This window comes from Synchiropus splendidus, chromosome 1 (assembly GCF_027744825.2).
Source record: "Synchiropus splendidus isolate RoL2022-P1 chromosome 1, RoL_Sspl_1.0, whole genome shotgun sequence".
NCBI classification, from domain to species: Eukaryota; Metazoa; Chordata; class Actinopteri; order Syngnathiformes; family Callionymidae; genus Synchiropus; species Synchiropus splendidus.
The window spans coordinates 29,163,291-29,186,436 of record NC_071334.1 but is presented as its reverse complement, the minus strand read 5'-3'; the positions used below and the strand labels follow the sequence as shown (position 1 = coordinate 29,186,436).

Here is a 23,146-nt window from a genome sequence, read left to right as displayed (position 1 = left end):
ATATAAATGTTGAACTCGCTGATAAATCTCACAATATGAAAAAGTGCTTCTCTAAAGTGCCGCTCTGATTAAAGATGAGTAAACCTGTTATAGCCACCTCACTAGGGTTAGGACGCTGCAATTACATGACAAACTACAATGGAATGAAAATCCTTTTATGCAAGTCAATTAGTTTCCTCTGCCAAGTTAGAATCGATTATGGCTTCCACTTTTGTGTGTGAGAGTGTGTGGTTTTAGTAAGATTTAAGTCATGCAATATCCTTAAGACTGTGTCTGTATAGCTTTAACCTCAGTTCCTTCAAAAGTAATGCAAACAGTTGTTTTTACCATCCAGAGAGTATATAAGTCTTTCAGGTCAAAGACAATGCTTTATAAGGAATAAACCAATAGCAACGTCTGTTAGAGGGCTGTGTACTGTATGTACAATGTATGTATGTATGTCTTGTACTGTAGCATATTTGACAATAAAGTTACCTAACTTAACCTACATAGAACGTTGTATATACAGTTGCATTCAGGTAACTAGTATGTTTCTGCCCTAATGTCAAGCAAAAAATAAAATAATAATTTAAAAATAAGTTGCCAGAATGATGGACAAGCAACATTTGTGGCGCTGACCTCCAATGTCCAATGAGCTTGTGCCATGGGACACAATGGCAGCTTTAACTCTCCTCTCGAATTAAAGATCTTGCTGCTATTGTCAGAGGTGGCCTTAGATTCAGCTTTCCATTAACTTTGACTTCTGTTACTGTAAGGAGATGAAATATCTAGCAGAATGTGATGACTCTGTGAGACAGGAAGTTTACATTGCCAAAAAACCTCAACTGTGAGCTAACATTGTCCAGTATGTTCATTCTGTGATTGTATGTTCTATCTACCAGCTGTCCACAAAAGGCAAATAAATAAAAAGCATAGCTGTGAATTGTGGAGACACCACTGTACTTCCTATTTGCCCCGCGAACTATGGGTTGTGTTGCTTATATTAGAGCCATCACTGACATACATGGCAGACACATCATGAACTTGTTTGCAGAAAGAGAAATAAAGGCCTTGGGCCACTGAAAAAAAAACATCACTAGGCATCATTTCACTTGCACTTTGTTCAGCTCACCTGCATTTTAAGACTTGCTTCAATGTCTTAAAATGTCGGCAACACTGTATGTGATGTATCAGAAGCAATTTAAATGTAATGCTAATTTTAAATGAACTCAAATCCATTAGCGATTGGACTAAACATTCATTCATTCACCAAGACAGACACACAATAATTAATATTTGTCTTTATGCCTTTTATGCCTTCCTGCATTCATAGTCACTCTGGCTCATGCAAATAAGTTAAGGAAGAAGGAAAGTCGTGATGAATATGAGGAAATATGTCTTACTGTAGATAAGAATCCTGGGGAATCCTCAGTTTTTGTTGCCGTAACACTTTCTTTCAACTCATACAGAGTCACTGTATACCGTGCACTTCACCTTCACTATAAAAGGCTCTTTGATCGGTTGCAGGCCTGCTGTGAATTTCCTGAGGTGTATGAGGACGCATAGCAAAGCTCTTCCCCGAAGTCTTGATCGAAGTGGATATTGTGGGAAATGCTGACTTGCAGACCAAATCAGTCGATAGTTTAAATGGAAGGTTTTTGTCTCTTCCTTTCTGTGTTCAAAGAAGGGAAAAATTTTACTCAACAAAAAGAAAGGCATGTGTTCATTAAAGTGTTTTGTATTCTTGGATGAATGTACAAATACACGCAACACACCACATTGGTCTGAAATAGATTAGGTTTATTTGTGTAGCTGTGAAAACCTGACCTCTAAATGGTGTTAAATGGGTACAGAGTAGAAGAAAACACAGTCACTCACTTTCTGCACATACCTCATTTTACTCCCACCATCCCCCCAGACACAATGTCTCCAGTGAGAAACCCTATTCTCGTGGACCTTCAACCTTCTAATTCAAGGGGATTGATAACTTTTAGGCTCATGAAATCATATTAAGTAAACTTTGGCTGTGTGTGAAGCGACCGTAGTGAGGAACAACCCACATAAGTTGTTAATTGTTAAGACCTGCTGTTTTAAATGGAGCGACAGCTACAAAAAACAAGTGGGCATGTAAAAATTATTTTATCCAAAAGTTAAATGAAAAACATTCTCAGAAGCCAAGGCTCAACAACTTTCAAGGTCCCATGAATGATAAAACTCCACAAGTCTGTGACAAAGCCTCTTCACACTGCTTTAGCAGATGCATCACTTTGGTTCAGTTTTTTTTTTCAGTGGCTCTCCTTTTTGTTTCAGTCCGCCTTGGCATGTTGTGTGACAGGAACAATGCACAATGGATTCGTTCTGATCTGGAGGTAAATTCAGTTAAAGCAAAGAAGCCCCCACTACCCACTCTTCCAAGGGGTACGGCAACAACGTAGAGGCAGACTTGCTCCAGTGTGGCCTTGCTCTGCCCAATGGGTCATCCCTAGTTATACCTCAACTAGAAGGTTTCCGGGCCAGATACTACTACTAGACTTCACTACTTCCAGCCAGCCAACATGATGAATTTCTGATCATAAACAGTTTAGACTTGTTTTCTATATTTCATTTTGGATTCGTATATAGTAACTAGTGCTTGCTTAGTACACTGGGAAATTTATTATTTTCATTTCTTTAAATTATTTTTTATCTTTGTATTTTTTTCCAAAAAAAAGTTATGAAAGCTTAACAGTGTTTTGGGAGCACTGTTTTTAGCCTGAATAAGTTGATAGTGATTCTTATTTGGTCGTTTAATACTGAAAAGACAATTTAACCAACACAACAACTTACAAAAGTGATACCGCTCCTCTGTCTGTGTCAGATTCTTGAAAACATATTCCCTTAACAATTAAAACAGTTGTGAACAAAAAAGAAAATTCAATCAGGAATACAGCATCTGTATAGATTTTCAGTACCACTCTCTCGTGATTCGATCGGCTGCACTCAAAAGTACTGTAAGTAACCTCAAATAACCCAATGGATGTACAGTAATGAGTTTGTTCTCCATTATTTGTTTCATTTTCTGACTTGTACTTTTTTTTCCTGGTCACTTGCATCTTTTAAATTTTTGGAATGACTGTTTTGGGTTTCTTTCCATCTGTCTTAGATGGGCCACAGGTGCGTGTACCCTGGCTCTTGACTGAGAAAGCCCATTATTTGACAGTACAGGGATTACAAGCCTGGCCGGGTCAAACTTGGACCGGCATCGTAGAGCAGAGGAAACAGACCTAATGTGCCTGACTACAGATGGCTGCCTAACCTGGCAAACATTCCCCCGCCTGCCAGCCACCGTGGTATGGAGTGGCCGCCTACAGGGAGGTTAGAGAGGGCAGGCAGGCGGGAAAGAGATGATTGTTATCGAATATGAAATGTCGAATGAGCACACAGCTCGGGTTGGGAACGGTTCAGTGGATTGATTGTCAGTTCTTGAAGTTGTCGGCGACAGATTTGCCTTGCACTTGTGGATGTCTGCCCATCTGATCCAAAGTGAAATCGATGAATCGTCTGTTATCCAGGGTTCTTCCTCTTAAAGTCTTCGTGAAGTTAACAATGAATATTTATCACTTCAGCTAATCAGCCAGTTGACATGCTGTAATTACTCTGTCTTTGTCTGTCTTGCTGAAAATTGAGGGGGATACCGCAGAGCCTGAATAAATTAAGTTCTCCTTCAGTTTGATTCTAAGAAGAGAGCAACTTTATAAAGGGGTAGGAGTCAAAAGGAGGTAGAGGAGGCACTCGGTCATCTGCTTGTCACTTCATCAGTCGCTTCAATGACTCTCTTTGGAGCAACAAACATCCAAAGAAGATTCTTAATGTCACAGGCAATGCAACTTGACAATTAAAACTACTTTGTGTCTACAACCAGACAGCTCATAGTGACCATTATAACATCTACAAAAGTTGTTGAAGCTTGACTGAACTTTGGAGTCAAGGCTAAGTAGGCCTGACTCAGAAGCTTAGGACATACTTGCTACTTGATGAACTCGGGACAAAGTGTGTAGTTATCACCTAGTACTTTCAGTTTCAGATAGTAACTCAAACAATATCAAATGTTTCCTTAAATCCAAAGGTAAATGCTGAGATTTAACCCATAAATTGAGCATTGAGTTCCACCAATGGCAGTGCCTTGTTCGGACATTGTCACAAATGGGACTCACCAAGCACGAACCAGGACCAGGAAGACCCTGATCAATGCTCCTTTTCATGGGTGCCAACTAGGGCTGCATTAATCGCTCTAGAATGTGATAAAATGTTTGCATTTTTGGGCCAAAATTTGGAAGATATTTCAAACCCACACTGGCAAATCACGATTTGTGCATCTGTTCTCATTGAACAGTAATGAAGCGTTGTCTGACAGATACCTGCGGTCACTGATGTGTGACCCCCACCCTGTCTGGAGATGGCACGCGGCGGATGCAAACACGATCGGAGGCTGGCTGGTTTCAACGACCGGTTCCTTGGACGAATAAATGTAAAACTTGGCTCACAGGAGTAACAAACCCTGCTGCACTACTCTTACAGGGGGATATCAAAATGTTTCGAGGCTTACTCACAGAGAGTTAGATATTTGCTTATTTTTCAATGTCCTTTCCAACTGCACACCTTGTTTGCTAGTCATTAATTCCAGATAAGTAAACTCCTCCTCTTGGTCACCAAACCAACCCTCCATAGCGCAAATCTTTGCCACCGAAGGGTTCTTTTCAGCCTGGTTAGAAGTGGTGGAAATCACTGGGGGTAAAAGTGTAACAGTAGGGTAGCTAAAGGAGGAGTTCATGTAGTATGATCCTACATGGAATCAGTAGCTCTGACAATGATGAACATCAGGTGTGGTGCATTGTCCTATCCAGCCGGAAAATGATGTGTGAGGCTCCAAACTTCTCGTACTGCACATGTTCATGCTTGTGATTTCACTGGCTAAATGGTCACACTAGCGCTTTATGCCGGAGGGGAATTAGATGGGGACATTATGAGTCATACTCATTACTTCATATTTGAAATTTCCTTCCGAATTGAAAGCTGACCCCAGTTTTTTGAGTGACTAAAAAAAAGAAGAATTTTACAACGTTTCCGAGTGTGTCGCCTCACCCTGGGTTTGACTTCTTATATAACTAAGAATAGCAGAGCACTCCTCTCTCTTTTTTCGGTGTCAGATGTTTGAATACCAGCTAAAGAGACTTTTCGAGCTAAGCTTTCACGCTTCCAACATCTTGGTGGTAAACGGCAGCATGTGAAATCAGCCTTTGACCCTAATCCGAACTGATGTCACTAACTCAGCCACTTTAGTGTCTTCTTACCACTTCAGCACATTTCACAAGCAGTGCAATCATTTGATGGAAATACTCTTAAGTTGTATAGTCAGAGCTTCCCATCACTCACTGTGGTTCTGCCCGGTAATGACCAGAGAGAATAAAATGAGGAATAAAATTACTGCTGGAGGTTTTTTTTTTTTTTAATCTGATGCCTGGGTAGCCCGAGTACTTTTATTTATCAGTTGGTGAAAACAGCACATGTCCTAACAAAGGACAAACAGGACCTTCATGTGCTTCTTGTGTATCCTGTTGGTGATATTTCTCTTCCTCACTCTAATGTACCGTAGCCTTTTGCCGTGTTCGCATCAAACAAGTTTCTTTCTGCCCCCAGATTTTGCTCTGCGGTTGTGTACGCAAGCAATTCAGTCGCAAACTGTGCATAATGAGGGTGCGTTCATATAACAACTACAAAATATTTATTTTTCCCCCGTAAACCTTGTTTGACGTTCTTTCAATACTTGGTTGTTTTGACTGCTGTCAGTCCTCAGTCGAGATTATCTATTCACGTTGTTCAACTTGCTCTGAAAATAAGGATGGAAACCCAGCAGATGTTCCCCACTGTCACTCATCCTTAGTTCTGTCTTCTATTGTTTTTTTTTTTGTTTGTTTTTTTGTCCCCGCCTCACTGTGCGTTTGTCCTTAGCGCCTCTTTAAAAGTCGCCTTGTGTTTCTCCACCTGTCAACACCACTATCTTATTTTTGCACAGGGTGTACCCACATGAGAAAATAACTGAATAATAGAGAGCATCTTCAAACGTGAAAAGTTCTGGATACTGTTTGGCATGTCAGAGTTCAGAAACACAGAGCTCTGGTCTTCAGGGGTTGATTCTGAACTGTAAAGAAGTCTCACGGAACAAAGTTTTTTTTTTTTTTTTTCTTTTCAAAATGTGCTGACTTTAACTCACTTTGGAATAAAACACATCTGCCTTAACCAAGTGCCAGGCGTGTGTGTGTGTTTTGGAATGCAGTCCCCGATATGAAGATGTCAATTCTCATATAAACATGAGCATTTAACAGGAACGAAAGAAATATGTGCTTATCTGTGTTTAATTCTGACTCTTGATAACAGCTACAATCATGCTCAGGACCAACAGACAGCACTGCCATTCTGTTTGTTTGTTTGTTGTTGTTTTTTTAAACATTCCAAGGGCTTTTAATCCAAGTCCTGATACAAAAAAATGAAATAAAAATAAATAAATCCATCCTATATGCGAGGCTTTTTCACGTGGCTTTCCAAAGAAAACATATACTCTTCCAATAAGTCTGACCAGTAGTTGATGAAGGACAAAGTGAGGACTAAAAAAAATTGAATCATCCATTACTACACAACTTTTGTGTGAGGATTTATACTTTTGTCTGAACCCTGCAATGTGGGAACACATTCTACTATTGTCCGTACGGTGGGAATATTGTCGTGTTTGCAGACCAAAGTTTTAAATAAAAATAAAAGAAAGAAAAAAAGCTTGAGACTCATAATGGCAACAAATGAATACAATGATTTTCATTTTTGCTGAACCTGGTAAACATTGCTAATCGTGTTCTACACACCACGAGGGCTGTAGAAAAATGAAATCCATCCAAAGCACATCCCGCATTCATGCAAGCATGAGACACACTGACTCCTCCACCGTGCTATCCAAAAATCCCATTATCTCTCAGTACAAGCTCAGGCTGTCACATGTCTCTCAATAACACGGTGCTCTGAGAACATGTGCTTCCAAGCTGTCTGATAAAACTTTTGATCATGATTATTTACCAACGTCCACCTCAGTTGCTAGTCTCCAGCTTTCTTGGCCATTTCCTGTGTCACCTCTGCTTCTCAAGAGCTTTCAGTGCTTCATGCAGACCTCTCAGATTACTCCAAACAGGCCCTGTTCAGAAACATGATCCTCATTATTGATGCCTGCCTCTGTAATTTACGACTTTTAGAGTGTCGCCCATGGGGACCCGAAGTAGAGAGATGGAGAAGACGATGGGTATGAACGACATCTGAGATGAAAGAACTCACACAGATAGAATAGAAATTTGCATTTTTTTTTTTTTTAGATTTCAGCATAGAATGTCGGTGGCAATGTGAAACTAAGTCATATATACATCATAAAAAAATTAATAAATAAACTAAAGAACTTGCTGATCCTTTCTAACAAGGGTTAACACATTTTCACCAGCTCATATTACGTATCTTGTGAACTCCTACCATTTTGTGCTGTGGTCTTTGATGCTGACCTTGATGGCTTCTCCTTTCAGATATGCGGATTCTGGTCACACTACTGCTGGACACCTTGCCCATGCTGGGCAACGTGCTGCTTCTCTGCTTCTTTGTCTTCTTCATATTCGGCATAGTGGGCGTCCAACTTTGGGCTGGTCTGCTCCGAAATCGCTGCTTTGTGGAGGACAACTTCTCTTTGTAAGTTTGGTGGCTTTTTGTTTCTTGTTTGCTACAGAAGTACAGTATAATGAGGAAAGGCCAAGGTTCCTTAGATCCACCTCCTTCAACTAGCTTTGCCAGAGGACAAAGGCCATTCCAAAGTGATATAAGAGTGAGGCAGTTTCAACCACCACAGCTGGACGCAAAATATGAGACACAACTTCAATCTGAGTCTGAGCTACATCTGTAAGCCGACCTAAATGTAACTTTTTTTTGGGTAGTTTTGTTAAGTTGTGGTTCAATTTCAAATGCAAGGTTGTGTCAGTTTGTCGATGTTTACCTTCAAAATGACCAACGTGTCGAACCAAGTGTCTGTTCTTTGCTTTCCCGAGTTATCCTTTTTTGTAGTCCAATGTATAGACACAGCATAAACACAACCGGGCAAAAGAAAGATAAAGAATAAAATAGAGAACATAGGAACGTAAGTTTAAGTTAAGTTCAAGTTCAAAAGTCACAGTATAAGAAACATGTTTCCCTGCACAATGAAATTATTACTTTGCTGTCCATGCATCAAAAATATAAATAATAAAAAATTATTTTAAAAGAGCTGAGGAAAAACAGTAACATTATTAAAAAGGTGCACCTTCAACCTGGATTGTAAGTATTTGAATTCCTTTTTTACAGGCTGTCACAACATTAAGACACTAATTTAAATTTAAGTCTTGATACCTTTTTACTTCATTCATTTATTTTTATAATACTCAACTGGAACCACAATTGGGGTCAACAATTCCCCAAAATTTCGGGCTGAAAATGTCCTTATTAAATGGAAAGCACATAGATCCAGTTTTCTCTCCTTCAGTTTTTCTCTATTTCCTGACTGACTTCCCATCGACCAATGCAAAACCCTTCTAACTAAAAACGGTAAGTTCATGAAAAGGCCGCATTGAATGGAGATGGCAAAACCTTGACCTTATAGACTGCTCTCAGGCAAATCGCGTGGCCATTGAGTTCAGCCATGATATCATCTCATCACTGTGATGTATGAGCGCCAGCACCTGGATAATGAGAAAGACTGTGAGCATGTATGACTTATTCATGCTGCCTGTGTGATCCTGGCTCAAACGCTTGGCAGGATTTATGACTCCTCACTCTGATGTAATGTCGTCCGTGCGCAATGATGTGATGAGCCTGCAGATTTTGCTGTGATCATCATCAATTTTTGTAGTTATTTATACTCGTAACCTTTTGTGTCGATAAAGACGAAGGTTTAGTTACCGTTACTGAAGGCATTTTGCTAACATATTAAAACATGCGCCTCAATTCTCAACTTACTTTAAGTTAATATGCAGACTTTAGCATATCAGCCTTTTTTACATTTGAGTTGTATCTTTATTGGATTATAAGCCTTCCTTGTGGAAGACAAAGGATGCTGTATGGTACGGGTAGTGATGCCACCTTCTGAAAACTCACTCGCAGCTGCCTTTCCTAATGAGTTTCTTTAACCTGCTGCCGGGTTAATTAACACTATCAGCTTGCAATTTCTTTTCAGAATTCAATGTAAAACCTGCAGGCTTTTATTTTGGCTCTGGCTTTTTTATCACAGGAATAGCCGAGACGATGTTGCATTACAACCAATGCAGTCTAGAGTTATAGGTCTGTCCAAAGAATGAATAAATGCACCGTTGTGCTCATAAAAAAAAAAAAAAACAGAATGAAGACATGCTGTTAACTTGTCAAACATAACTTAACATTGTATGTCTGTTTAAAATCTCACCAGATGTTCTCCAGCTGCTCATGTAGTTCCAGCAGCTGGGGAGAAACGAAAGCTAATTTAATGCCCATCGTAAAATGGGCGTCACATATGCAAAATGACACAAAAAAAGTTTCCTAAAAGTGATCCAGTTACTGAATTGAGCATATTTTTCCAATAACATGATGTTGTAAATACTGTCAATGGCTACTAACTAGGTGTCACTAAATGTCTAAATTTCTAAATGTCTTTTTCTGATTGGTTCATATTGGATTCCTGCGACCACATTTTGTTGACTGAAATCTCAAGCATTCAGTCATTACAAAAATATATATGTGATAATGGTTTGTCAAGCACAAGAAATTAACTTCCTTTTGGCTTTTGTTGATGTAGAGACACAGAGATCACTTTTGCTTCTGTGCAAGCATTTTTTTTCTTCCACCAGTTTCTCACTGCAAGTGTGGGTGAAATGCATTTCACCCTCTTTTTGACCTCTGATCCTACAGTCCCCTGTCTGTTGAGCGGGAGAAGTACTACCACACAGAAAACGATGACGAGAACCCCTTCATCTGCTCTCAGTCCCGAGAAAACGGCATGAGGGACTGCAACTCTGTGCCCAAGCTGTTTGATGATGCTGGCGTTCAATGCAGCCTGGACAAAGATTCGTACAACAACACTGACAACACCACTTGTGTCAACTGGAACCAATACTACATCAACTGCTCCGCTGGCCACGTCAACCCTTTCAAAGGGGCCATCAACTTCGACAACATCTGCTATGCTTGGATCGCAATTTTTCAGGTGAAACTGGCAAATTCCTTAGACTATTTGTAGCTCAAGGCTTGATAATATTCAAATCAGTAAAGTAAAAAAAATCAATTCTCACTCTCAAGTCAGTCAATTCTCCCAAAAAATCAAATAAAATCAAATAAAAACCAATATAGGCACAGCAAGTGGAATAAGTCAATGCAGTTACTGTACTAAAATGTCCTTTGCAATAGATTCGATTCGATTCGATTTGATTTGATTTGATTTGATTCGATTCGATTCGATTCGATTCGAAATGAATGAAATAAATGAATGAATAATAATTAAAATAGATAATAAATTATATAAATTGATAAATAATAAATAAATAGTTAATAAATAGGTAAATTAAATAGGTAAATTAATAATTAATAAATAAGTGATCAACAAAAATAGGAATAGACTATATGTCTTATAACTGAAAGATAATTTGACAGATGACATTAGAAATTGGCATAATGGAGTACAATATTGACTCATGAGTAACACTGAACTCATGACCCACTACAATGGTTGAACTAGCGCAACTTACAAGGAACATTTGTTTTCAGGATTTGTGTATGTTAGACCGTTGTACTTGCACTGGTCTCTCCCATGCTCCTATATTCAAGTGGTGAAAATGCTTTTCAGAAGAAAACTTGTTTGATTTATTTTATTTATATAGGCGATATAAAATGTGTCCTTGGGTGGCTTCTGTCCAACTTATAAGTACAAACTTGTAAGTAGTTTATTTTAAGACAAGTCATTTTGCTGCACATACACAGCGAGTGGGCCGCTTTACAGGATGCAGACAAAAGGGACGGCTTAATTTTCAGGAGCAGGCGTACTGAAGAAAATGGCTCCATGGGATTATGGGGGTTGTCAGTGCCACCCCACAGTATCACCGCCTCAGTTTTCCACACCATTTGTTTGCTATCGCTCCATGATCTGTAAAGCCTCTGTTGGGCTGTTCATTTGTCTGGTCCAGAAGGGTAATTTCAGGGAATGAAAGGCAGATTTGGGATGAGTTTCCCCTTAAGACGGGATGTCACTGTGGTTCGGTTGTGTAGGGTAATGCACACAAGAGACACGCTCAGGGATTAGTGGTCTGCTGACACAGTGGCATGTAGTATGGCATGGCATCCTCCTGACTGATTCCTCTGTGTTTCTTCTGGGCTGCTTAGGTGATCACTCTGGAGGGCTGGGTCGACATCATGTACTTTGTGATGGATGCTCATTCTTTCTACAACTTTATCTACTTCATTCTCCTCATCATCGTAAGTACCATGTCAAAGTAATTGAGTAAAACAGTGCTTTTTTCTGTAAGTTTCCCCTTGGTCTTTTTTTAGATTGGCTCATTCTTCATGATCAATCTGTGCCTGGTAGTTATTGCAACTCAGTTTTCCGAGACCAAAGAAAGGGAAAGCCAGCTGATGAAGGAGCAGCGAGTGCGATACCTGTCCAACGCCAGCACGCTCGCTTCCCTCTCCGAGCCTGGCTCTTGCTACGATGAGTTGCTCAAATACCTTGTCCACATCATCCGAAAAAGCGCCAGACAGGTGGCGCACCTTTATAGGTTCTTAGCCCGCCATGCAGGTCTCAATGTTGCCGCCTCCCCTCCAGCAACGGAACCTCAACGAAACCTCAGCCAGAGGAGAAGGCGGGTCTCGTCTAGACTGGGATCTGTATCAGTGCATCACATGGCACACCACCTTCACCTCCACCACCATCATTATCATCTGGGGAATGGAAGCTTGAGAGGTCGTGGAAATAGTGGAGGCGCAGATATGGAGGCTCTTTCCCACAACAACAATGGAGGAACATCAGCCCTGCCGCAACTTTCCGCAATGGCCACCTCGTCTGATGCAAATTTGGCGGTCTTGTTGAATCCAGTGCTCGGAGAAACCAATTCTACCCTGAGTGTCTTCTTTCCAGAAACTCTCCATCATACACCGTCAAACACAAGCTTATACCCAACATCTGGCCCAATGACCCTTGCTCCCACCCCATTGTCCAGGCCCATGAAGAGGAACTCAGTACCCTTTGCTGCACCTGGACCCAAGAACTATCCCACACTTCAGGCCAGAGCCCTGGAAGAATCGAGACGGGGGAGCGTCGCTACAAGCACCCTGACAAACTACAGCTACAACCTCAACATCCCACCTATGCCTCTGGGGAAAGGGATGAGCATGGTTGACACACACAGCCCCACAGGTCAGCATGTTTTCATCACTCTAACAACTGGAGTCATGCTGTCAAGCAGTTGATCCAATTTCCCAATATTTCCAATACATCGATTTTCACAGACTTGTAAACAGTACCAGTTATGAGAAAAATACATATACTGGACTTGTTGGACTGTATACTGCAATACAATGGTGCTAACATTACTATATATCAATGACAACATCAACATCACTAACTGGCGCACTATATATATATATATCTTTATATATATATATATCTTTATATATATCTTTATATATATATATATATATATATATATATACAGTATATCATGATTTTGAGCTACATTACAAACATGACGAAGATGAAAAACTTAGGTGTTTCGTTTTGTTAGGTGAACAGTTATTCTTATTTTAACCGTTTGCCATTTTCATTTTATTCTATTCTACCACAGACATTTATTCAATGTAATGTATTCAATTGCATTTATGATTCACCATTTACTGAACAATTGCAGTGAATGAATTACCTATTTTGTGAGCCAAGATGTTATTTATTTAATAATATTAATATAATATAGTATTATTACTTAAGAGAATGCAATTCTCTCAGCGTACTATATCGGCAGGTTTGCGGATCACCCTGATCATGAACTGCCCATGATGTCCTCATCACTTGGTACTTGGCTTCAGTTCTATCAATGGTATCATTTTGATAGCATTATTTAGCATAATATTAGATTAATATTCTGTGGAATATATTGTGAAAGCAGAGATATGCAACACAGTGCTTAGCAGTGATTGATCATGCTAGCTGTGTGACTATAATGAAATGTGGTGTTCCATAATGGCATTGGACAATCTCTGTTCTTCGAGCTCCGTGATTGATCCGCCTATGTTGGCCTTCAATTCATCATGGTTCCTTAAAATGTTTCCCTTCATACTACAGTGTAATTACGCTCAATAAATGCTAATGAATCATGTCGTAGCGACCTGCCAGCGCTTGTTGATTCAGCCAGGCTTTCTATTTTGAGCAGTGCACTCAGCAAAGATACATACGGCCTGGGGAACACATTGCAAGGTCAAAACCCTAACATGACTGTCGGTTGCTGTATATATATATATATATATAGGTATATATATATATATATATATATATATATATATATATATATATATATATATATATATATATATATATATACACAATGGTACCTCGGTTTTCGTAAGTCGCGGACTTCGAACAAATCAGTGTTTGAACAAAAAATTCAAGATTTTTTTGCTTTGGATTTCGAACGAAAATCCAGAACTCGAACGCTAGTTGGAGCTGGGACAGGGATGAGGCGAGTCTGGGACAGAGCGTTACTTGGTTTATGACTTTGTCACAGCCAAACTTCACAGAAGCGCACATTCAGAGCTGGACACGCACCGGGCACCTCTTCACTTCTGGAGAGACGTCACTCACTCGGCAACCCCTCCCACATGCAGCGGCCACACACATAGAGGAACAGCCACCTGCAGCAGACACCCTACATTCACTCCTACAAAAGACTATTTTAAGGCTTGGAACGCATTATTTCTTTTTCCATTCATTGTAATGGGAAAAATCGATTCGGATTTCAAACAAATCGCTTCTCGAACGGCCGTCTGGTACGGATTGTGGTCGAGAACCGATGTACCACTGTAGAGATATATATATGTATATATATATATATATATATATATATATATATATAATTTCCCTGTGTAATTCCTCTTTTTCTTCACACCGTTGCAGCCCAGCTTTCCTACCAGCTGTCAGCACATGACCTCACCGGCACGAGTGCAGCTGTAGATTTCAACGCATCAACAATGGACCCGGAGAACTGCCCATACTGCGCCAAGCTCCTTGCCAACGAATTGGAAGGTGGCCATGAGGGCAACGAGACACCTGGTGACTCTGACAGCGAGGGAGTGTATGAATTTAATCAGGACCTCCAACGTAAGGATAGAAGAGACAGCCGTCACGGCTGGAAGAAGCACCGGAGCATGGGCAAAACTGCTGCCAAGGTGGTTCACTTTTGGAGGCTGGTGTGCGACACCTTCAGGAAGATCGTGGACAGCAAGTACTTTGGCCGTGGTATTATGATCGCAATCCTGATCAATACACTGAGCATGGGCATTGAGTACCACGAACAGGTGAGTAAAAGACGTTTATTATTATTATTATTATGATTATTGTTTCATTTTTCTAATTTAGCTGTGTTTTGAGGTTGGACGGTATTAAGTAGTTTATTCGAATTTACTGTTTACATACTGTCATATATTTACTATATATAAAGGCTCATAATATTAATGCTTATGACACTTTAAAAAAGTAAATGTAACTAAATGATGCCAAACAACGAACTGAAAAAAGCCATCAAAGAGTATTGAACAAAACAAACTGTTCAAATTGTATTCATTTAAAAAAGCTCATTATTTAAAAGTTTGATGTGTTATTAATTGTAATCACATTAAAATATTAGTGCTAGAATTATCGTACATAAGTATAAACATCAGGGTTGAAGTGCTTTAGTGATTTTTTTTTTTTTTTTTCACTTTTCTGACCTTCATTTCATCTGCTTTAGTTTACTTCATCATGGACATCACATTGTACAGCCTGGTGCTCCTGGGTGCACTGAGGAATGTTCCATGGAAAAAAAAAAAAACAATTAATACCTGCTAGTTATTTAATTGAATGTTTGAATGTATTACAAGAAAAATATGCAGTAATGATCATTCTAGTGCGATTCACTTGTCTTTGAAGTTGTTTTTGTAGCAGCAAAAATGTTACCTGAGAGCAGAACTGACTGAATGCGCAGAAATATTAAATCAAATTTATAGTAGTTTGCCAAAATTCCCAGAAGCAGTTAAAATCTAAAATAGTGTTCTTCTTTTTTCTGTGACAGACAGCCAAGTGCAAATGATGTCCAGCCTTATACACTAAAACAAACTTCATTTTATTAATACTCATAACAGTCTATTGACATCATTTTATTTTCTCACATGCAGATGTCTTTTCCTCAAGTGTTGGTACTTAAGTCTCGCCAAACTAGAGTTTGAGGCGATTGTGTTTCTGGCAAATCTGGTTCCAACAAAAGTTTTACTGAGCAAGTAAACTTTGGGAGACAGGTATTGTTCGTGTGTACGGAGGTATGGGGATGAAGTGTGGCCAGGCTTTCTGAGGTTACTTTAGGCCTGTGACCCAATGCTTATAAACACAACCAGATGTCAGATATCCTTAGTCTCAGCGCACTTACACAGCGAACACACAAGCACACACAGTTTTATAGCTCTTTGCTTTTGTTTCTTCTATTTTTCCAGCCTGCTGCACTTTGTTCCTCCTCTTCCCCTCTGTATTTTCTTAATCTGCCCCGTTCCTCCTCTGAGCTCTCACATTATTCACTTTGCTGCTTTTGTTTTTAATTTCCCCGCTCCTCTCTCTTGTCTTGCTTTACCCTTCATCCCTCCGTTGACTGCTAAGTACGGATAAACCAGATCCCAGTAGTCTCCAGCCTGACTGCTGAGAACTTTCCTGAGACAGTTTATTGATTGAATATCAAACGACATCCAATAGCAAGAGAGTTTCCCTGAGGCTCAGTTTGTGTTTCTAATTTCGTCCACATGGATGATCGGCTGGGTTTCCCTTTCCATACGTCCTCTAGCCAAGTTTGCTGCCACAGATTTGTAAGTGTGTGCACTTTTTTGAACCACGGCTTTGAGATGAGGTGGAATTTTGCGTGGGTTGGATCTTCTGCGCGGCTCAAACTGATCAGTCAGTGAAATATGAAACTTATTGTCGGTCGTCTTGACACGCCTCCACTATCTCGATGCTTTTTCGCTTTGCCTTGGATAGGAGCTGTTAAAAGTTAGTGTGACAGACAAGTCACTGTCATTTCATTTTACTCATGCTGGCTATCTCCTTTACGCGCCTGCATTACCTCACGTATCATTCCAATACACTTGCACTGGCTGATCCGTACTCCATATATCACTGTACTGTAAAGCAGCTCCGGTAGGTGAAAGCCTACATATTGGCTTTCTTCTGGAAAATGTCTAGATACAAAATTGTGCTTAACAAAAAAAAAGTCTCCCGACTTGTTTTGTTGAGGTATATTTCTGTAACTTTTTATTAAATGTGATAATCTGTTACACTATACTGTATAGATAAAAACAAAGTAGAAAAAAAACATGTTCATAATAATGCTCATCAATGTAATGTAGTGTAACTGGGAGTCTGACTCTTGATACGGTGCTCTCACTCTCATTGGTTGCCATCCTAAGAAGGCTGCTCTTCCCAACATCTTCAGTAACCTTAATCTCTCCACTTTGCTGGGTAGCAACAAATTGGTGCATTTGTTAGCTTGTTTGACTTCTGCTTATCTGCACCCCACACGGTGGATCAAGTGCTCTGGTGTTTGTTTGTGTGGGGGATTTGCTGGCTGTGATGGTGTGTCTTACATTGAAATGTTATTTGGACTAGAAGTACTACGGTGATAAGCAAGCTTTGCAGTGGTTACAAACAACTGCGGTTTTGTCAACACCGTTGTCTCCCAGGGATTTATAAACAAAACTTCCATTTGAGAATCAGCATCTTGCCTGCATTTATTCTGTTGCTGCCACCTTCTATTCTTCCATCTGCTTCTGTGCCTTTGACCCACCCCAAACACAACGGTTATTGAATAAGAAGCGTAATGACACACATTCAACTCAGATCCGCCTCCTGTGAGGCAAAGCAGTGATCGAAACTCAACTTTGAAATCGGCATTTGTTTTTCTAATTCCTGAGCAAATGCATTAACTGCTGTGCAAAATGTTGATTTGACAATAAGATCTATCATTGAATCACATATTGTATATTGTAGAATAAAACTGACCCTTTTTTTTAAACATCCTTAATATATGCTCATGTCCACGTGGTCAATGGGGCAAAGTGTCTTTGATAGGAATTTTGCTGCAACCTTCTTGTTTGAGTGCTTATTGATCATCTTGACTTCAGCCTATTGTTTTGGATTCGAGGATTAGATTAGATTACCATTATTATTATTATTATTATTATTATTATTATTATTATTATTATTATTATTATTATTATTATTATATTATTGTTGTTGTTGTTGTTGTTGTTGTTGTTGTTGTCACTATAGGTCTCAACAAAGGGAGAAAAAAAATCTAGAGTCTAGATCATTTATTTATTTACATGTTGTGTATTATATTGAACAAGCACTCTAAAGTTATCCTACTGTCACTACTACATTGCAAGATAATAGTACACAAGATACACATACACAAGATAATAGTGTTACTCTCTTTGTGTGTGATTAATCTTTCATAATCATTTTAATCTGAATCTGCCACTGGTTTTGGAAAAACCAGTATTGTTGCCTCCAATTGTGTGACACATATGAAAAGGTTAAATACTTACATAATACATACTTTATGTTCCGTGTCCCTTCAACTCCCGTTCCCTAAATCTTCTCCTCCAATGGCAAATGTCATAAACATGGATCCGTAGGAGATAAAGCACAGACATGTGGGTTCAAAGGATTGTGCATCAATGGATTTTGTTTTGGAAACGGTCTGCGAGTGGAAGCTTTTTAGCACCAACATGAATATTGATTCCGCATGTAGCGACTACATGTCGTCTGCACTCACTTTTGGGTCAGTGGTGTCTGCAACTCTTTGACACTCCACGCTAACCTTGAAAGCAATCCCTCAAAAGTACACTGGTTTGCTTTTAGAAAGCCAAGTGTGTTTGGTTGTGCGGAGAATGTTGTGACCTTTTCACCTGGGCGAAAATCAACCTGGATCATTTTTTAGCTTGTGAGGATATGTTCTGGCACAAACAATATATTTGTTTTTACTCTCAGAAAGGATACACGAGCAACAGGAGATGGAAAACAAAGTGTTGGACGACATAGGTGTAGTTGGTTACGTTGGTTATGTACTCTTATCCTTCCAGTATTGTGACCCAGAAGTCTGAAGTGCAAACTGTATTTATTCAGTTGCTCTTGCTGCCTGAGAAGTGCAGAACTGGCATCTAAAGACAGTGGCAAGCCTCCAAAACAGGCGTCAGACTCGAGTCTTTTCTCATATTTACACAGTGCTGAGACATGAATTCTGAATCAACTGATCCATATCTAGGTTTATATATAGATGCAGCTCTTTTCCAGCTCTGAAGCCTGTGAAATCATAAAAAGACAGAATCAATGGAGTGATCAAACAATGGACCCAGTTATTTTCCGGTTCAGTGAGATGTCAAATAGCGCACTGCTGATGTTTAGCAAGCTCCTCTTGTCTCTTTGTGTCTGCTCTCAGTAAAATAATCTCTTAAACTGTTTTGGGTTTGACATGAAGACAGTTATTGGTTTTTATATGGAAGCTGCTATTATATTATACATGCTGAATTGCCACTCATCAGCTTGTTTATGGAGCCTGCATTAGCTCCATGGAGTGACAGTGATTGCAAAGTGAATCATGACTATATCTTCATGTTGGTGAGGTTAAGGTAATGATTCAAATGTTTGATGTCAAGGTAGTAATAAATGGTGCAGGAAGATAATACTTTTACAGACTTATTATTTTACAGGAGGCATCGAGTAGCAGCAAAGCAAACAACGAAGATAGCAAACATGAGGAGCATTTTCATGACACTTAAGGAACATTACACAAACTCAAACGTCATAACTAAAGTGTGACTGTATCGCTGCTGATGTAAGCAGAAGTCTGTGGCTGCAAAATAAAACCAATTCATTTTGGTTGGTATCAAGTTTAGGTTACATTGCATAATTGCCATTTTGCATTTTATTTTATTGAAAATTAAAAACACTCATTTCAAAAATATATCTCCTCAGGTGAATTAAAATACTGACATGCTTTTTTTTCTATTTTAAAGTAAGGTGTTTTTCGTTTTTTCTTCAAACCAATTGCTGGTTGGAGTCCAATGATGGGTTGTCATGGTCATAGGGCTCAGATTTAACCAATTTCTAGGGTTGTTTGGATGACAGTTTTAGAGTTGTCGCTGTGTCACAGCTCACAGTTTGCCAGTTCGATCCTAGCTCCTCCTGTATTTGTTCCCTGAACACTGAGCCCTACCTGCTCCTGATGGTATAGATGGCAACCGTCCGTTGCTTTTTGGTTGATTTACTATATTAAATAAATTACTAAATTGATTCTAACTCATGGTTGACGTACCGTAAAATATATTTAATTTTAGTAGTTAATTTACCCATATATTATATGGATAATATTGGATTGACTTTTCTAAACAACCACAAATGGGTTGTTTTTCAAGAGTTTAATTGACTGATACTTTTTTTTATCCCAGTCTACACAGCATCACCAGAGCTGAACCTAATTCCACAATATGCATTACTTGTGCTGTTTCTTCAACCTATGAATCTGTGTGAGAAACCCTGTTGTGGGGTACTGTAAGGTCCAATTAAAATACTATCCACCAGGTTTGAATGAAAGTTGGTGTTGTGGTGTTACTGCAACATGGAGCCATGAAGCCCCAGTTGCCGACGGAGGGTGAGTGAAGGTCACACGCACCTCTGGACCTCAAGATTCATTCTGTCTTGAAATGGGTGGAGAATGAGAAACCACCGCCATGTAGCTACTGAACTGATTCATCCGGCCCTTCGGGCAGATCCCTCGCTGTCATCATTGTTAAATTGCATTTAAGCAACAGTCATGGATATTATCCATCCCTCTTCATTTCACCCTGGAGGATACCAATGAAGCACACATGGTTGTGCATCATTGTAAGCCTGGAGAACGGCGTCCTTGTTTGGATCGGAGCCCACCAGATGAGGTGACATTACATTAGCGCTAACCAGATTAAACCATTCCTCATCCAACGCACTTCTGCTCCCAATGTTCTGGATGCCTCATTACACCGGAAACAGCTATTGCAGCAAACAATTAGATTGGCAAAACGGTTTTCTCACTTGAAAAACACAAATATTTGTATGAGCCATTTATTTATTATTGATGTTTTAAAAATGACTTTAATAAAATAATAATAGACAAAAATAATAAATGAAGTAACAACAAAAGCATGTATGATAAGTTACAAAATCAACTATTATTACAACTAAACAACATTTGGACTTAACTAAGAAATATTGACATCATAAATAAAAAAAAATGTGTGACCTCGTGGTATATAGAAATGGTCAGTTAGAAGCCATAATGCTGCTTCTATTGAGCCTCAGTCAGTGTTTGGGGGTGCACCTCAGTGGTTGGTGGCTCTTGGTGTTTCTATGTTGCTAGGTGTGAGAACGGGTTTTACAGCCTCTTTCTCATGCAGTAATGTTGCACGATGTCTGTGGAATGTGGAATATACAAGCTGGAACAATGGAGGAGCACAAACAGTGGGGGAAAAATAATGACCTGAACCTCTGCTCTAGGCCAGATGTCTCCCGTCCAAGTCTCACCCCGTAAAAGCTCTCCTACTTGTTCTGGCTTATCAACCACATCCATTATAAAGTTGTGCCTGTGTGTGTGTGCGTGTGCGTGTGTGTGAGCGTGTTTGTGTGTGCATGCATGGTAAGGAACTGAGGAGAGCTTGCCACGTGTCACATTCAAGTTTCTGCGTTTAGGAAATAAAGTTGTTGAGGAAGTTTTTTTCTTTTAAAATACATTCCGACTTATATGAGCTAGGAATATAAGCTATTTGAGATAGCAACAAAATATAAAAGAATATTCACCTCCCTGGGTTATTTATTTATTTCATGTTTATGCGATTTATCAACCAATTCTCTCTCGACAGCTGGATGTGTTTTGCTGTCTGAAACAGATGAATCCTAATTGAAGGTGATGCCATTCGGAGGGGGGCACATATATAATGTGCAAAAATTAATTTTGCACGAGCGGCATGAATAATTGCCTCCACAGCGCTGCCTCATGTTGGGCAGCATAATAACTTGAGGGAATATAGGGCTGTAGAATAGCTTTAATTAAGATGAAACTTCTTCAGGGCAACTTTTGTTCATAATGGAGTCGAGAAAATGCGTGGACCGATGAGTCCGATTGTTGTTGCAGTGAAACACACTAAACTATTAATGCAAGACGGGTTAATTATGGAAGCACTAACTGCTGCAGCATTACAGACACAGCTTTGCTGGATAAACCATTTGATGCGGAAAATTGCTGGTCATTAACTCGCTGTGATTATAGAAATTTATTTGCACAATTGTAGTTGAACAGGCCAGACAAGTTGACTTTTCCAATTTCTAAAGCACTAACTATGCGTTGTAGTGAATAAAGCTGAACTGAAGGCACTGGGAAATGCCAGGATAAGGCACAATGGGGAAGCTAAAAATTCAAAAATACGAGATAAAAACGGGATAAAATGATCAGGGAAGGGCTCCGTGAGGGAGCACTGCCCCCTCCCACATGGTGACAGTAAACAACGCTAGCAAATCCTTCTACAATCTGCAGCCGTCCTCACCCGGTCCTCCTCTTTGTTTGTCTGGCTGGATGCACAACTTGGGTTCCTCAAGAAACACACTTCAGCCATTATGATGTTTCTTTTGGGATTTTTCAGTTAAAAACACCCCGAAAACCAACATGATTATACCCACCTTTTAGTTTATTTATTTATGTATTTTCAGGTCCTTGTGCACATATATTGTGCCCTGGCTGGTCGCCCACATTGCCCCTTGCTAAAACTGGCAACTATACGAGGATGACAGATACCAACATGGGAGTTATTCTAGCGAGGTGCATTTAGCTCTATTGCAATTTAGAAATACTTGAAGTTGTGATCAAAATTTCCCCATTAGTTGCAACCAAATTCTCTCTCCAAGTAAAAGTACCAAACCTCTGTGAAGTAATAAAGGACAGAGAAGTCATATGGACAGCTGTCATTAAAGACAAGCGAGTGAATAATGGGTGTTTTTTCTTTTTTTTTTTTTTTTTTTTTTTTTTTTGTCTCTTTGTATCTGTATGTTTAATAACTTACCTACTTGTCCCAAAACAGACTACCAATGTGGACTAGTTCTACCTACTGTGTTATCTCCACGGTGAAATATTAGATTAGTCTCCTGGCCTGATGGTGACACTCCATACTTTTGGGGCGAAATGACTCGCATCAGCACAATAACTTGATCAAAGTAAGTCTAACTTTCAAGATGCACATTCTAAACTTTGCTGAAGACGTATTTCCTTCATATCCCCGGACAAAGAGAGCTGCTATTGTGAGTGAAGACTTGCCGTAATATTGTTGAAGCAGAATGAAAAGTAGCAGCCGCGATGGCATGAAAGGCTGCACACATCCCTCGCTGACTCTGAAATAACATTCGCTGTGTTTCGTTATGAAGTAAAAAAAAAACAGATGGTTTTGTGGAATAAAATTCAGGTTCAGCTGAGGAACTCTTTTGATTAAACATGCACCAATTTTAGTTGGATTCAGTTTTGAACATTGGAAAATGAAATGTGTAATTGAGGGTCTGACTGGTTTTGTGAGTAAGTTTTATATGTTCTCTGTGGTGCTGCTTAAAGTCAGGGATAGTTATTCATTTGTCCTGTATTTTACTGTGGAAGTCCATAAATTATGTGGGTCCTTTTGAAATATTAACAATTGGGTATTTGTTTTTGTTTTTAGTTATAAAGTTTAGTTTAGTTTAGTACAGGATAGATAGTTAATAGCAATAATAACCACTTAATGCGAGTCAATTACAACTCATTTGATACTCCAGGGACCA

General features: G+C 39.4%; 1 protein-coding gene across 13 annotated transcripts in view; it reads left to right on the top strand.

Moving 5' to 3' along the window:
• Positions 1–23,146, top strand: part of cacna1g (calcium channel, voltage-dependent, T type, alpha 1G subunit) — a 183,307-nt gene that overhangs the window by 100,332 nt on the left and 59,829 nt on the right. For all 13 annotated transcript variants that reach the window (XM_053854153.1, XM_053854164.1, XM_053854157.1 and 10 more), the window contains exons 6-10: positions 7,572–7,731; positions 9,952–10,246; positions 11,416–11,508; positions 11,581–12,445; positions 14,195–14,595. In XM_053854153.1, coding sequence (XP_053710128.1) covers positions 7,572–7,731; positions 9,952–10,246; positions 11,416–11,508; positions 11,581–12,445; positions 14,195–14,595 — 1,814 coding nt within the window. The remainder of the gene's footprint in view (positions 1–7,571; positions 7,732–9,951; positions 10,247–11,415; positions 11,509–11,580; positions 12,446–14,194; positions 14,596–23,146) is intronic.